Source organism: Myotis lucifugus, unplaced genomic scaffold (assembly GCF_000147115.1).
Source record: "Myotis lucifugus unplaced genomic scaffold, Myoluc2.0 scaffold_775, whole genome shotgun sequence".
NCBI lineage: Eukaryota > Metazoa > Chordata > Mammalia > Chiroptera > Vespertilionidae > Myotis > Myotis lucifugus.
The window spans coordinates 106438-120457 of NW_005871823.1; the positions used below are offsets into that span (position 1 = coordinate 106438).

The window sequence follows — 14020 nt, forward strand, 5'->3', positions numbered from 1 at the left end:
CCCACTCAGCCCACCAGCCCGCAGTCCCCCCGCCCACTCAGCCCACCAGCATGTGAGCAGTTCTGCCCGGGGAAACCTGAAGCTGACACTGGCCTTCCTGGGAGAAAGCAGGCCTCTGAGGAGGGAATCCCCCTTCGAGGTCCGCCCGGCTCTGCAGCAGCCCTTCCTGTGGAACTGGGGTCACTGGTCCCCCGGGGCCAGCGGCAGGTGGAAACCTGCAGAGATCTGCGCTGTGTTTCACACTCTCCCACTGAGGTTGCTTCATTGAAGGAAATGCACACGAGAACCCATGTATGTCACTCACCCTCTTACCAACGGCAAATGCGGCAAAGACGGGTAATGGGAAGTGAGCCCCCCCCCATCTGTGCAGTCGTCCACGGCACGCTTAGCCGGGTGCTCACACGTTGCCCATGAATTGCAGCTTTCTGTGCTCTCTGTCTTGGCAAGAGGTCTTTGAATTATTTCTAAAACATGTTTAGCCCTGAAAAAATTGTTTTCAAAATTATTTCTGGTGTCCGGCTGGTGTCGCTCAGTGGCTGAGCATTGACCTATGAACCAGGAGGTCACGGTTTGATTCCTGGTCAGGGCACATGCCCAGGTTGGGGGCTCAATTATTTCTCATCATTGATGTTTCTCTCTCCCTCTCCCTCTCTCTCTGAAATCAATTTAAAGATATATATATATATATACAGTGAGGCCTTGACTTATGAGTTTAATTTGTTCTGTGACGGAGCTCGTAACTCAAATTACTCATATGTCAAATCTTAAAGTGAACGTGATGCTAGGCTGATGTGGCGTTCACTGTGACGTTTGCTGCGCCAACTAGCGGTGGGGTATCTGAAGCTGGCTCGTAACCCGAATTTTAGCTCGCAACTCAAAAGCAAAAAATCGGCTGAGAGATGGCTTGTATCTCGAAAAACTCGTTAGTTGGAACACTTGTAAGTCAAGGCCCCACTGTATACATACTAGAGGCCTGGTGCATGAATTCATGCACCAGTGGGGTCCCTCAGCCTGGCCTGCAGGATGGGGCTGAAACCGGCTCTCCGACATCCCCTGAGGGGTCTCAGATTGTGAGAGGGCACAGGTCAGGCTGAAGGATCCCACCGGTGCACGGTCAGGGCCGGGGAGGGACACAGCAGGTTGGCCAGCCTGGGAGGGACCGAAGGAGGGCTCCAGGGCATGTCTGGCCCATCTCACTCAGTCCCGATTGGCTGGACCCCAACAGCAAGCTAACCTACTGGTTGGAGCATCTGCCCCCTGGTGGTCACTGCACGTCATAGTGAGCGGTTGAGCGGCCTTAGCATATCATTCGAATATTATGCTTTGATTGGTTGAATGGCCGACCAGTCTACCAGACACTTAGCATATTAGGCTTTTATTATATAGGATATATAATTTTTAAACCTCACCCGAGGATATTTTTCCATTGATTTTTAGGGAGAGTAGAACAGAGAGGGAAAGACAGAGAGAAATATTGATGAGAGAAACACATCGATTGGTTGCCTCCTGCACATGCCCCCGACCAGAGCCTGGGCTGGGGAGGAGCCTGCAACCAAGGTGCGTGGCCTTGACCAGAATTGAATTCAGGCCGACGCTCTATCCACTGAGCCAAACTGGCCAGGGCAATGAAAACATATTCTTTAAAAAAGATGCTTTCGCGCATTGGCTCCGACCCATGTTCAGTAATAACTGTGTACATAGAAGATCGTGGTGGTCTGTTTAAATAGCTACGCACTGATAAATACAGAAGATGGTGTATAAATATTATTTCATATACAGGATGTCCCAGAAACATGTCTACACATTTTAACAGCTGATGGATCCACTAATGTTTCTTTCCAGCCAGACTAAGCTTTAAACAAAGGAAATTCACCCTGAGATGAAAACCCCGTTGAGGTGCAAACGCTGCCTTTGTAATTGTGTAAAGTGTGACTACATTCTGGGGGGACACCCTGTGTTTGCCACGGGGTGAGAATTCTGAGTGTTAGGAACGTGCAGATATTCAGATGCTCACTGTCTCTGCTTTAACGAGTGTGGAGATGAGGCAGTGCCTCCCTGGGACCAACATGAAGACAGGGATTGAGGACGCATTTCCCCATGTCCTTGCTCCTCGTCCTCAGGGCCTGGGTGTGGGCTGCGCTGCCCTGCGCCTGGCAGCTCCATGGCAGGGACACGTCTGCTCGCCCACGAGAGGGGCGGCCCCTCCTCCCTCGGCTGTGCTCCTGCCCGCTCTCCGGTCAGGAATGACGGTCCGTGTGTTGTCCCGTGTCCCCAGAACGGCTTCACGCCCCTGTACATGGCTGCCCAGGAGAACCACATCGAGGTCGTGAAGTACCTGCTGGAGAATGGCGCCAACCAGAGCACCGCCACCGAGGTGAGCCCGCCCACAGGCCTTCCTGTCCACGCTGTGCGGGTGGCGAGGCCGCGGGACCCGCAGCCGTGGCCGAGAGGGAGGACCCCGCCTGCGGCTCAGCGAGCAGGGGCCCTGATTGGGGGCCCATGACACTTTGTTCTCCCGTGACATCACGCTTCCCGGCTGCTCTTCCCTGCTCCCCAGCCTCCCCGGGTGCCCTGCGGCTCCCAACTCAGGCTGCGGGGTTTCCTCTCTCAGTGCTGCGTGCGTCACGCCTCCCCGTTAAGAAACAGGTTGACTTCACATTCCATGCTTCCTGTGCTGGTGCACATGGAACAGGATACACTGGATGAGAACCGTTTCCACAGACACAACAACAGCGACTGTCAACCGGCAGGCTGAGAATTTCTGAAATACGTCAGACCGACCCGTTTCCCTGAGATCGTCAAATTTAAAAAATGACAGCAGCTAGCACACAGTGTCCATCAGTGTGACTGAGTCGGAAGTATGCCTGTTTTTGTTGGTCAGATTGGCAAAAACATAATACACCTTTTGGTGTGCCACCGAGTATCAGGGCCATGAGATGGGCTCAGTTAGGATAGAAAACGTGCTTCATGCACACGGAACCGAAGGAAAGCTGGGGCGGCCCCACTTGGATCAGACAAGACAGACGGTAACACAGAGACCGACAAAGGCAGGGCCGGGTTTGCGTCCTGACGGCAGGCTTCACCCCCAAGGCGGTGGGACGTTTGTGACATTCAGGCCCCCGACACAGGAGCCCCTGAATGTATATTGATGTCAGGGAGGGAGGGAGAGGGAGAGAGACATCAGTGATGAGAGAGAAACATGGATCGGCTGCCTCCTGCACGCCCCACACTGGGGATGGAGCCTGCAACCCGGGCAGGTGCCCTGAGGGGGAATCGAACCGTGACCTCCTGGTTCCTAGGCCAACGCTCAACCACTGAGCCACGCCGGCCGGGCTGTAAAGCAAATATTGGCGGCCCTGAAGGGAGACACTGACAGCAGCACAGTGCTAGTTGGGGGCTCCCCGCTACGGCAACGAGGCAAGGGCCTGGCTCTCAACTCCCATCTCTGAGGCACGTTCACCCCATTGCTCGTTGCTCTGCTGTCCACCTAGCTGTTGCTCCCCCCCCCCGTCCCCCCCGCCCCCGCTTCCCGAAGCTCAGGCTAACTCTGTCGGCGTCCGCAGGATGGCTTCACGCCGCTGGCGGTGGCGCTGCAGCAGGGCCACAACCAGGCGGTGGCCGTGCTCCTGGAGAACGACACGAAGGGCAAGGTGCGGCTGCCCGCCCTGCACATCGCCGCCCGCAAGGACGACACCAAGTCGGCGGCGCTGCTGCTGCAGAACGACCACAACGCGGACGTGCAGTCCAAGGTAAGGCCCGGGGCCTGGCCGCGGGCTCCCACCGCCCTCTGTCCCAGGTAAGGCCCCGGGGCCTGGCCGCGGGCTCCCACTGCCCTCTGTCCCAGGTAAGGCCCCGGGGCCTGGCCGCGGGCTCCCACCGCCCTCTGTCCCAGGTAAGGCCCCGGGGCCTGGCCGCGGGCTCCCACTGCCCTCTGTCCCAGGTAAGGCCCCGGGGCCTGGCCGCGGGCTCCCACCGCCCTCTGTCCCAGGTAAGGCCCCGCTGGCTCCTGGCTGCGGGCTCCCACCGCCCTCTGTCCCAGGTAAAGCCCCGCGGGCTCCTGGCCGCAGGCTCCGGATGGAGAGCAGTCGGCCCCGTGTAACAGGCGCTCTGCTCGTCTAGAGGGGTCACTGACTTTCAGGGGGTTGGGGAAAGAAGGGGACTGTCAGGTACCGTAACAGAAAAGTTAAAGATAATCTTGTGTAGCCCTGGCCGGTTTTGCTCAGTGGATAGAGCATCGGCCCTCGGACTGAAGGGTCCCAGGTTCGATTCCGGTCAAGGGCACGCACCTCAGTTCCCTGGCCTTGGTTGGGGTGCGTGCTGGAGGCAACCAATCAATGTGTCTCTCTCACATGGATGTTTCTGTCTCTCCCTCTCCCTTCCTCTCTCAAAATCAATGGAAAAATACCCTCAGGTGAGGGTTAACAAAAAAAGTAAATTAAAAAAAAGTTTTTTAAAAGATGAGGTTCAGCTATTTAGAAAGTTGCCTAATTTTTCCATTTCTAGTAAAAAAGAATAGAAACAGAAAGGTGAGCGCGTGTCTCCTAATTCGCAGTGTGCTAACATCTCCCCTCTTTCCCCCACACCCACCGCTTCAGATGATGGTGAATAGGACGACTGAGGTACGGTACCAGCTTATGCCAACATACGCCTTGTTTTTATTTATTTTTTAGTTTTTGCCCAGTTAGAATAAGTGCTCACTAACTTCACTAATGATGGTACTTCCCTTATTAGGAAATTGATTTGGAAACGTTTCCCATAATTAAGGGACTGGGTAATTCCAGACAATGAATGTCGCATATGTCTGAAGCAATATTTACCTAGGGAACGTGTGGAATGGCCCGTTAGCGTGGAGCGTGGAGCCAAACTCCGCCTGAAAGCAGGTCCCTCTGGGGCTTGGCTGCTTTGCCGACGAGCTGTGCCCTCTGGACGAGGGTCCCCAGGCCCGAGCTTAGATGGTGACCTGGGAGGAGGTGTGCTGCCCGCCTCGTCCGGTCTCTGACCACAGGTGCCCCCCTGATGGGCTTTTCCCACATTGTCCGTCATCAGTGATGACACGGACCGTGTCCTGAGAGAGCACGTGCCTTGTAATGCTGTCTCAGTGCGTGTCACTCGGCCGTCTACTTCCAGAGCACAGGCAGTCCCAGCCCCCAGCACAGCGTCAGGGCAGAGGCCTCAGTGTAGTGCGTGTGTGTGCGCGTGCGCATGTGTGTGCGTGTGAGTGCACGTGTGTGCGTGTGTTTAGTGGCCTCTCCATGCCTGTGGCCGCCCATTGCCCGGAGGCCCTCGCAAGCACTGTTGAAAGTACATTAGAAGCAGGAACCTGCCCCCTCCCCCGTCCAGGGACTCGTATATAGATTTTCACTCAGACGGGCCTCTCTCGAGCGCTGGGCTGGAGACCAGCCTCCACACACAGTGTTCTGGGAGCCGTGTGTCTAGGCCTAGCTCCTTGCTTATCAACCACAGACCCATGGAGACGTAATTAACTTGGGTTATCATACCGTTCCTCCTGTTCCATCTGTGTGCATGGAACTCAGGGCAGAGATTAAAAAAACACAAAAACCAAAACACACAGGCCCATCTGCTTGGCGAGGGGCTCAGATGGAGCTGCCCGGATGGCTGTCTTAATTACGGGTTTAACGCCTCTCACTGTTTAGGTCAGTGGTCAGCAAACTCATTGGTCAGCAGAGCCAAATATCAACAGGACAACGATTGAAATTTCTTTTGAGAGCTAAGTTTTTTAAACTTAAACTATATAGGTAGGTACAGTGTTATTCACTTAATTAGGGTTCTCCTAAGGCTTAGGAAGAGCCACACTCAAGGGGCCAAAGAGCCGCATGTGGCTCGCGAGCCGCAGTTTGCGGACCACGGGTTTAGGTGACTCTGGTGGTTGAGATGCATTTCTGAAGCAGCCCTGCTCCACGCGTGTGCTGGAGGCGCCGTGTGGGAAGGCTCACACTGAGGCAGAAAGGGTCTGTGAGGACACAGAGTCTCGGGGGGGGGGGTTTTCCTGGACGACTGCGGGTGAGGAGCCCGCCCCCCCCCCACGTGGCTCAGGGACTCCCCCCGGCCGCAGGCAGGCGCCACCGCGCCAGGGAGGCCACCTCGGACAGTACGCCCGTTCAGTTTTGCAAATGAGAAAAATAATGTTTGAAGTTGGAAAAGATCCAGCAGCGATCGCTGTGTTTCGCTGTGATTCCACTGTAACGGGAATGACAGACACGCACTCAGGATGTCATCGGGTGGAGGATCTATGAAGGGAAACGTGGAGAACATACGCCCGTCATTCCTTCAGTTGTAAGCGCCTGGCATTGTATAAATCACAGCCGGCTGCAGACTGATTCTTCCCTCTGTTCTGACATGAATGTTTGGCCTCCAGTAGCCACAGAATCGCAACGCCCTGACCGCTGGGGGGTGTGGATGCAGAGCTGCTGCTCTTGGTGTCCTGCGTCTCTGCGTCAGGAATCGTGTGCAGTTAGTGTGGCCAGCGCACAGGAGTCCCTGCCCCTGAGGGTCTAGGGCAGCCGTGGGCAAACTACGGCCCGCGGGCCGGATCCGGCCCGTTTGAAATGAATAAAACTAAAAAAAAAAAAAAAAGACCGTACCCTTTTATGTAATGATGTTTACTTTGAATTTATATTAGTTCACACAAACACTCCATCCATGCTTTTGTTCCGGCCCTCCGGTCCAGTTTAAGAACCCATTGTGGCCCTCGAGTCAAAAAGTTTGCCCACCCCTGAACTAGGGCCTGATCTGGGTTCAAAAGGCAAAGTCTGTAGTCAAATGACCGGGAAAGCGACAGCCAGGATTCAGGTGACATTTCTTAAATACAGTGCTCTCCACACCCAGGTTCATTTCACACGAGCGAGAACAATGCTAGGCCACCTCACACGCGGGGACCGAGACCAGGCTCCGGGGCAGTCTGGATTGCTTCTGTAATCCTTTACTACGTAATGAAGCCACTGAAACGACAGCCAGGATAATAGCGCTTTGCGGACTTTAATAACAGAAACTGCTACGCTGCTTCCGTGAAAACGGCAAACCTTTCTAACCAATTTTTCATCAGAAAAGAAATGAAAATATACTTTCCTTCCATTTAAGAGCTCAGACATTTAAAAAAACGTTCTGACAGTAACAGGCCTCTAATGCCCGTATAGCTGATTTAACCTGCTTATTGTATTTTATATCCATCTTAGCTTATTGATCAAGTTTGGCTTAAGTAACATTCGAAATTAGGTTCAGTTGAATTTTTAATTTTATATTCACGTTGACAGCAAGGATGTTGGTTAACTTTGTGTGTTTTTTATTTCAAACTTTTTCCTTATAACCACGTGGTCTGACTGCCCCGCGTTAGGGTGAGCGGCCAGGACGTGCAGCCCCGAGAGTGACCACGTCCTCGCGGCATCCGCACGCCAACCCCTGCTGTCCATCCGTTTCTTAGGAAACATTCATTTTGAGTCCTTCTCTGGAGAAAGGATTTTAAACTCATAATTGTTATTCCCATGGCTAACACCCTATGTTGTTGAGTCGTTTTTCTCTAAAACAAAAGGAACTCAAGAAACCTGGTTTTGTACAGATGGCAAATCTCCTAGGTGAGCTGTGACGGTAATTAGAAATAACACCAAGAACGTGGGGGCTCACTGCCCTCTGAGAGACCTGGTTATTCCCCTCCGAGCACTGACAGGAGCCGTGGGAAGCGCCCAGGGCCTGGGCTGAACTGCGGCCGCCAGCTAGACAGCTACCCCTCGGTGTTTTGTTTTGTTTTTTCTTTGTTTCTTTGTTTTGTTTTATTTTTCTTTTTTAACCACATGGTTCTCCTCACGCTCCTGCGACGGCGCACGGGGAGGGACGGCCTGACCGATTGTGGTTCTCTCTGCTCCCCAGAGCGGCTTCACGCCCCTGCACATCGCCGCCCACTACGGCAACGTCAACGTGGCCACCCTCCTGCTCAACCGGGGAGCCGCCGTGGACTTCACCGCCCGGGTACGGACGGGGCGGGTCTTCTGCGCTGGCTTTGGGGTCACAGGGAGGCCCCTTCCCTTTCTCTCACCCCATCTGTGCCTGCGGTGACTCAGGGAGGCCCCGTCCCTCTCTCTCTCACCCCCATCTGTGCCCGCGGTGGTTCAAGGTCACAGGGAGGCCCTTCCCTTTCTCTCACCCCATCTGTGCCCGTGGTGGTTCAAGGTCACAGGGAGGCCCTTCCCTCTCTCTCACCACATCTGTGCCCACGGTGGCTCAGGGTCCCATGGAGGCCCCGTCCCTCTCTCTCACCCACATCTGTCCAGAGATACGGGATTTTCCTTCCTTCCTTCAAATCTCAGTCCTCCCAACCCAACACGTGAAAAATAAGTATGGCAACCTCCCCCGCACAGGCCGCTGAAGGTCAGGGAGCGCCGGTGCTGGCGTCAGGGTGAGCGGTCAGACTTCGAGCTCTCGCGTGGGTCAGGGAGCAGCTGCCAGTCAGTAGATAACTGCACGGTTGCAGCGTGAGGTGTAGAGCGCGTAGTGCATGTGCGCACCGTCTCCACAGGGTTGCGGGGCACGCGGTGTGGCAGGGAATGGTTCTCACGAACGGAGACTCTGCTGAGGTGGCGTCTCCCTGGGATGTGGAAAACGCCACGTCGAGCTGTGGGTTCCAGGGAGTGCTCTCATTGGGGTCCCCTCCCATGACCATCACACTCAGGGCAGGGGCGGTGGCTCCCGCGCACACGCGGAGGGGAGCTCCAGGCCGCCCTCGCACTGTCGGAGCGAGAAGCGTGAGCGAGGTGGGCGGAGCTGTAAGACGAGGGACGGATGGCTGGGCTCTGCCGTGCTGGGTGGAGCGAGCTGCAGGGACCAGGACGGGGTGTTCCCCTGGGGAGCTGAGTGTCCCCCTGGGAACGCAGGCTCAGAGACGCGGGTCGCTCTCATACGGGCCGGACACAGCGCGCAGGCAGGGGCCACGGCGCCAGGTCAGGCTGGGCAACCCCGAGCGGCCTCCTAGGAAAACCGTTGCCATAGCCGCCACCCGTCTCGCTGCAATGACAGCAGCTAAGGAAGAGGAGGCAGGGCGCTTCCCACGGTTCCAGGAAGACATGCCACACGACACCGCACGGGACGCGCTGAGAATTCAGGGAGCCGGGACGCAGCAGGAAGTAAGGCGGGACCCCGGTGTGGCCAGAGGGTCGGCCAGGGCCCGGGAGCCGCAGTGGCCTGTGGGCTTCCGCAGCCAGGAACCTGTCACCACAGACACGTGCTCCCACAACCAGACGACGGGTGTACACAGGGTCCCCAGTGGCGGACACAGATCAGAGCGGCTGGGGTTAGAGCGGGGGTGGAGAGAGGCCTGTTCCCTCTGTGCACAGCCGGGGGCAGGTGGGGTGCTGCCCATGAGTTGCCCACATCGCACACGAGAGGCTGGGAATCGGGTGCCACGCGTCAGGCGAGCAGCCTTCCGGGTGGGTGTGCGGCACAGAAACAGCAGGTGTGCAGGGTAAACACCTGAGGGAGAAGCAGAGCCAGGGCCTGAAACTCGCGGCCTCAGCAGGGAGGATGCTGGGAAGATGATTCAGGGGGTCTAGAGGAAGGAAAGCTCGAGATGGGGGACAGAAGAAGCCCTGCCCATTGTCAGCGGCCAGCGAGGGACACCTGTTCCAGGCGACAAGACCAGGCTCAGCGTCCCCGGAGCAGTTCGCTGACGGCCACGTAGAGATCGAGAGAACTGTTCCTTCTTACAGACCTCCGTTGTTGGGAGTATTACACGTGTCCCCTTTCTCCCCCATGGACCCCTCCAGCCCGCCCCGCCCCCCACCCCAGGCCCTCACCCACTATGTCTGTGCCTGTGGGCAATGCAGACACTCCCCCTCCCCGCCTTCCCTCTGAGGTTCCAGGCGGTTCCTGCTTCTGCGTCCTGGGTCTGTGTCCGTGTGAGGAGGCAGAGGAGCACAGACAAGGGAACCCAGGAGGCCCCACCGGAAGCTCGGGGGACAGAGGGCAGCTCAGACCTAGACGAGGAGTGTGACTGCCAAAGGCGGAGGAGGAGACTGACCAGGAGAAGGCAGGTGGGAGCAGTCGGCGGACGTCTGTGCAGAAGGCAGAGGCGGAACGGAGGCCTTTGGAGGAGAAGCCTCGGGAAGGAGCCTGGAGTTCTAGAACGCCCGGTGAGGGCTGCCCTGAACGCACTGGGGAGAAGGAACCACGGAGCAGGTGGGCACGGACAGAACGATTTAAGCCACAGAGAATAAGCCTGTCAGAATCCTCACAAGAACGTGTCCACAAATATGGGGAAAACCCAAGAGCCTGCGGGTTAGCAAGATTCAGTACACGTCCCAGTCTTCGGGAAAGGAACCCCAAGGGGTGCACAACCGCAGGACCGTCGCCCCAATTCCCCACGCGGGCGGAGGGAGGCTCACACGGAGCGGGAGGAGCTGGCGGTGCCAGGGGATTCGGAAAAGAGAGAGGCACTCGGACCTGGCGGCCAGTGTTCCCGGATGCTGGGCGCTGCGAGGAGCGTGTCCATGGGAAGCGGCGGCCGCTCTGCAGGCAAGGCGCCCAGCACTGACCGTCCTATCGCGTCGGCTGCCCCGCAAGCAGGGGCCACGGTCAGCACATGCCACAGACGCAGGACGGGTTCCTGTCGGCGAGGGCTTCAGACTCTGTTCAGTCTGCTCACGGAGCACGCGTGCCACACGGAAAACGGAGAGACTCGAGGGAGGAGTGGGTTTTGGCAGACGAGAGAGTCACTGAAGCTCTGCAGGCGACACCCTCTGAGGCTGAAGGAGCCACGATGCGAAACAGCTTCTGAAAGTGAAGGGGAAAGTGGCCAAGCAGGACGCCTCTGACCAATAGGAAGACGGGAGTCACGACGGCAGGAGGAAGGCACAGCTTCAGCGCAGACGACGGAAACACGAGGCTCTCGCTGACCTCGGCTCAGTCCTCAGGGCGAGTGCAGGCAGCAGCCAGCGAGTCAGGAGGGGCCGAGGCTGGAAGGACAGCCGGGGACACTCAGGAAAGGTCACCAGGAGCCCAGACGGGCCCTGGAGCGCGAGAAAGGCGAGTCAGCCTGAGCACGGCTGGGGCAGGTGACACACAGACGCTGTCCTACCTCAGACACCTCGTGAGGAGGCGGGGCTTTGGAAAAGACAACGATGCTGGGAACAGAGGCAGCAGGAGAAGAGGAGCCCAAACAGGAGGTGGAGGGGCTCACGCAAGAGCCACAGGCTGTGCAGGGCGGTGAGGATGGACACTGGACGGCACCATTCACAGGTCCCCGGGAGTGGGAGCCAACCTAACGGCATGTAAGACACACATGTAACATGAATAACCAAATGCAGTTAGAACACCTGCAGAATTATGCCATACCAAGAGTCAAGTCCGGATCCTTGCCCAGCGATGGCATGTGTTCGCCAGTGAAATAACAGGTCCCATCTGTGGTGTTTTGTCCTCGGGTGTCTCCTGCCCGGAAAGGGTGTTGCTTTCTGAGGGATCATCCGGGAGGCGTTGAGAACCGCCTTCAGCTGCTCGGGCTCTAAGGTGAGCACAGGAAACCCTCCGACCCAGGCTCTGGGTGGTGGAGGCTGGAGAGAGGACAGACTTGGACTTGGGCTCGGTCCCAGGTAGAACCTGACGTCGTGTTTGTTTCATAGACGTGCCCTCTTGACAGTCCGGGGCCCTTCTGTGCAGATGTGTGGCTGGCGACTTAGTGACGCAGCCTTATTCCATTTTCATTCTCTTGCTGTGGTGTTCTGTGGTTTGGGTGCTTTTGTTCCTTAAAAATGGAAGCTGTTGAGATGTAGCAGCTTTGGGTCAGGTTCCCCATGCCCTGTGACAGGTGCTCCCACATACTCCCCCGCCCACACCCGCGTGCTCCCCGCGCCCACACCCGCGTGCTCCCCACGCCCACATACTCCCGCGCCCACACCGCGTGCTCCGCCTCTCTCTGTAGAACGGGATCACCCCTCTGCACGTGGCCTCCAAACGGGGAAACACAAACATGGTGAAGCTCCTGCTGGACCGCGGAGGTCAGATCGACGCCAAAACCAGGGTGAGTGTCTGCCTTCTGCCTCCTGCCACCGCGAGGTTCTGTGTTGTCCAGAGTTCGCCCCAACGAGCCAGGCCCTGGACACGCGACAACCCAGGTTTTCCGGGACGTGGCTTTCTGGGCTTTTATTTAAGCCTCAGACAATGTTTATGAGTTCCCGTGGCAACATGCAATTTCTGTTTCTCCTAAGTGCCCAGAAAGCAGGGCCCCACCCCAGAGGAGGCACCCCCAGCCCCTGCTCTGGAGTTTTCTGGGAACGAAGGTCGCGGTCGGACCCACTCATCTCGTTTGGGTGGGAGATGGAGCCGGGAGAGTGGCTCTTCGGGCATCGTGCAGGTCGCATGGCTTTTGCTTCTAAGGCTGCGGGTCCTCAGTCATTTCCCTCCGGGTGGTGCTGAGCAGGCGCTCTCTGTGCTTGTGGAGAAGACAGCCGCTCTCCGCGCCCGACTCGGGTCGTCAGGGAGAGGGAGTGCCCTTCCTCTGTCTGTGCCGCCTTGTTCAGTGAGTGCAGTTCTGAGTGTTCACGCGCTGTCAGCAAACAGGCAGGGGAGGGGAGTAGGAGGCTGTCTCCGCACGGCCTCCCTCCCTAGAAACAGGAGGCCTGCGTCTGGCTAAGCTAAGGCGGTTCGCTGACCTCTTACCCACCCGCGGAGCCACCAGGACCCAGTCCAGGCACCGTGCTCTCCGAGGTGCAGCTCGCATTACAAGGACGGGAACTGAGGCCTGGCCTGGCTCTTGCAGGATGGGCTGACGCCGCTGCACTGCGCGGCCCGGAGCGGGCACGACCCGGCGGTGGAGCTGCTGCTGGAGCGGGGCGCGCCCCTGCTGGCCAGGACCAAGGTGAGTCTGCGCGGCGGCCCCGGCACCCCTACACGCCCCCGGCGCCCCGATTCTCCCTGAAACAGAGCATCCGCAAGCACCTCTTAGTATCTATATGGAGGAGTGAGGAACACACGTCAAACTTCTTAAATTACTTGAAATTGACACACACACGCAGTAAGATGCAGTATACACATGCCCGCAGGTTCTTTCTGTATCTCACCTGCTCTTCCTACTGCAGACGGAAACGTGAACATTACTGTGCTGTGAGTGAGGATAGTGTCCACACGTGAGATGATCTTACATTTATGATACTCTGTTCCCCAACAGTCATCCTCTTTTAAAGCAGCAAACTTAGCCTTACGAGGAGGCGAGCCTTCCAGCTCCCAGCCTTTGTCTCTCGGGCAGAGAGGTGGCGTGGAGACTGCAGTGCCATGGGGAGCGCGGCTCGCGGGCGTCGGCACAGACGTGACCAGGCACACGCTCTCCAGGCGGCACAGCTAGTCTCTCCTTCCTCCGCCTGCTCACCACAGGGAGAGCCTGTGCTGACAAACCACACAAGCCATGAGGTTGGCACCATTCAATGTGCATGGAATGGTTTATGACAGTAAAGTTCCCCACTTTGGTGACCAGAAACGGTCCTGAGACAAATCGAACACAATCACACGGCTGTTTCATGGATGCGCAGTGACACCAGGCCCTTCCTGCAACAGGAACTCAGGCAGAGGATGTGTCGACCTTCTCCCCCCACTTCACCGCCCAGCCCCCGGTCAGGCTTGGGATCAGCCCATGCCGCTGCTAGGGTGAGCAATAAAAACAAGGCACTGACACAAGCAAGTGTTTTCAGTGTGCACTGTACTTTAACTGAATATCGAATTGAAATTCTTTGTAGCACAGACCACACACTTGAAATACGTATGGAATGGAATCAGTCTTTAAGGGTGTGCCCCAGGCCACGGAAGGCTGTCTCAGATCAGAGACGGGAGCTGAGAAGCAGTCGACTTGGTTATGTTCACCCTCACGCACACCTGCACGTGGGCCGTGGGGACCTGTCTTTGACATGCGGCTCTGGGTAATGCAGAGATAGTTTTGGAAAGTTTCGTGGGGAACAGATTGAATTTAAATGGAAATTACAAAATTTCAGACCAGCCATGTTACAACCAGTAAAAAGCCTCTATCAAGCTG

General features: G+C 57.0%; 1 protein-coding gene across 1 annotated transcript in view; it reads left to right on the plus strand.

Annotated features, from left to right (window-relative positions):
• Window positions 1-14020, plus strand: part of ANK2 (ankyrin 2) — a 132613-nt gene that overhangs the window by 25085 nt on the left and 93508 nt on the right. Inside the window, exons 13-18 of the mRNA XM_023746971.1 lie at window positions 2276-2374; window positions 3564-3749; window positions 4596-4619; window positions 7882-7980; window positions 11921-12019; window positions 12758-12856. Coding sequence (XP_023602739.1) covers window positions 2276-2374; window positions 3564-3749; window positions 4596-4619; window positions 7882-7980; window positions 11921-12019; window positions 12758-12856 — 606 coding nt within the window. The remainder of the gene's footprint in view (window positions 1-2275; window positions 2375-3563; window positions 3750-4595; window positions 4620-7881; window positions 7981-11920; window positions 12020-12757; window positions 12857-14020) is intronic.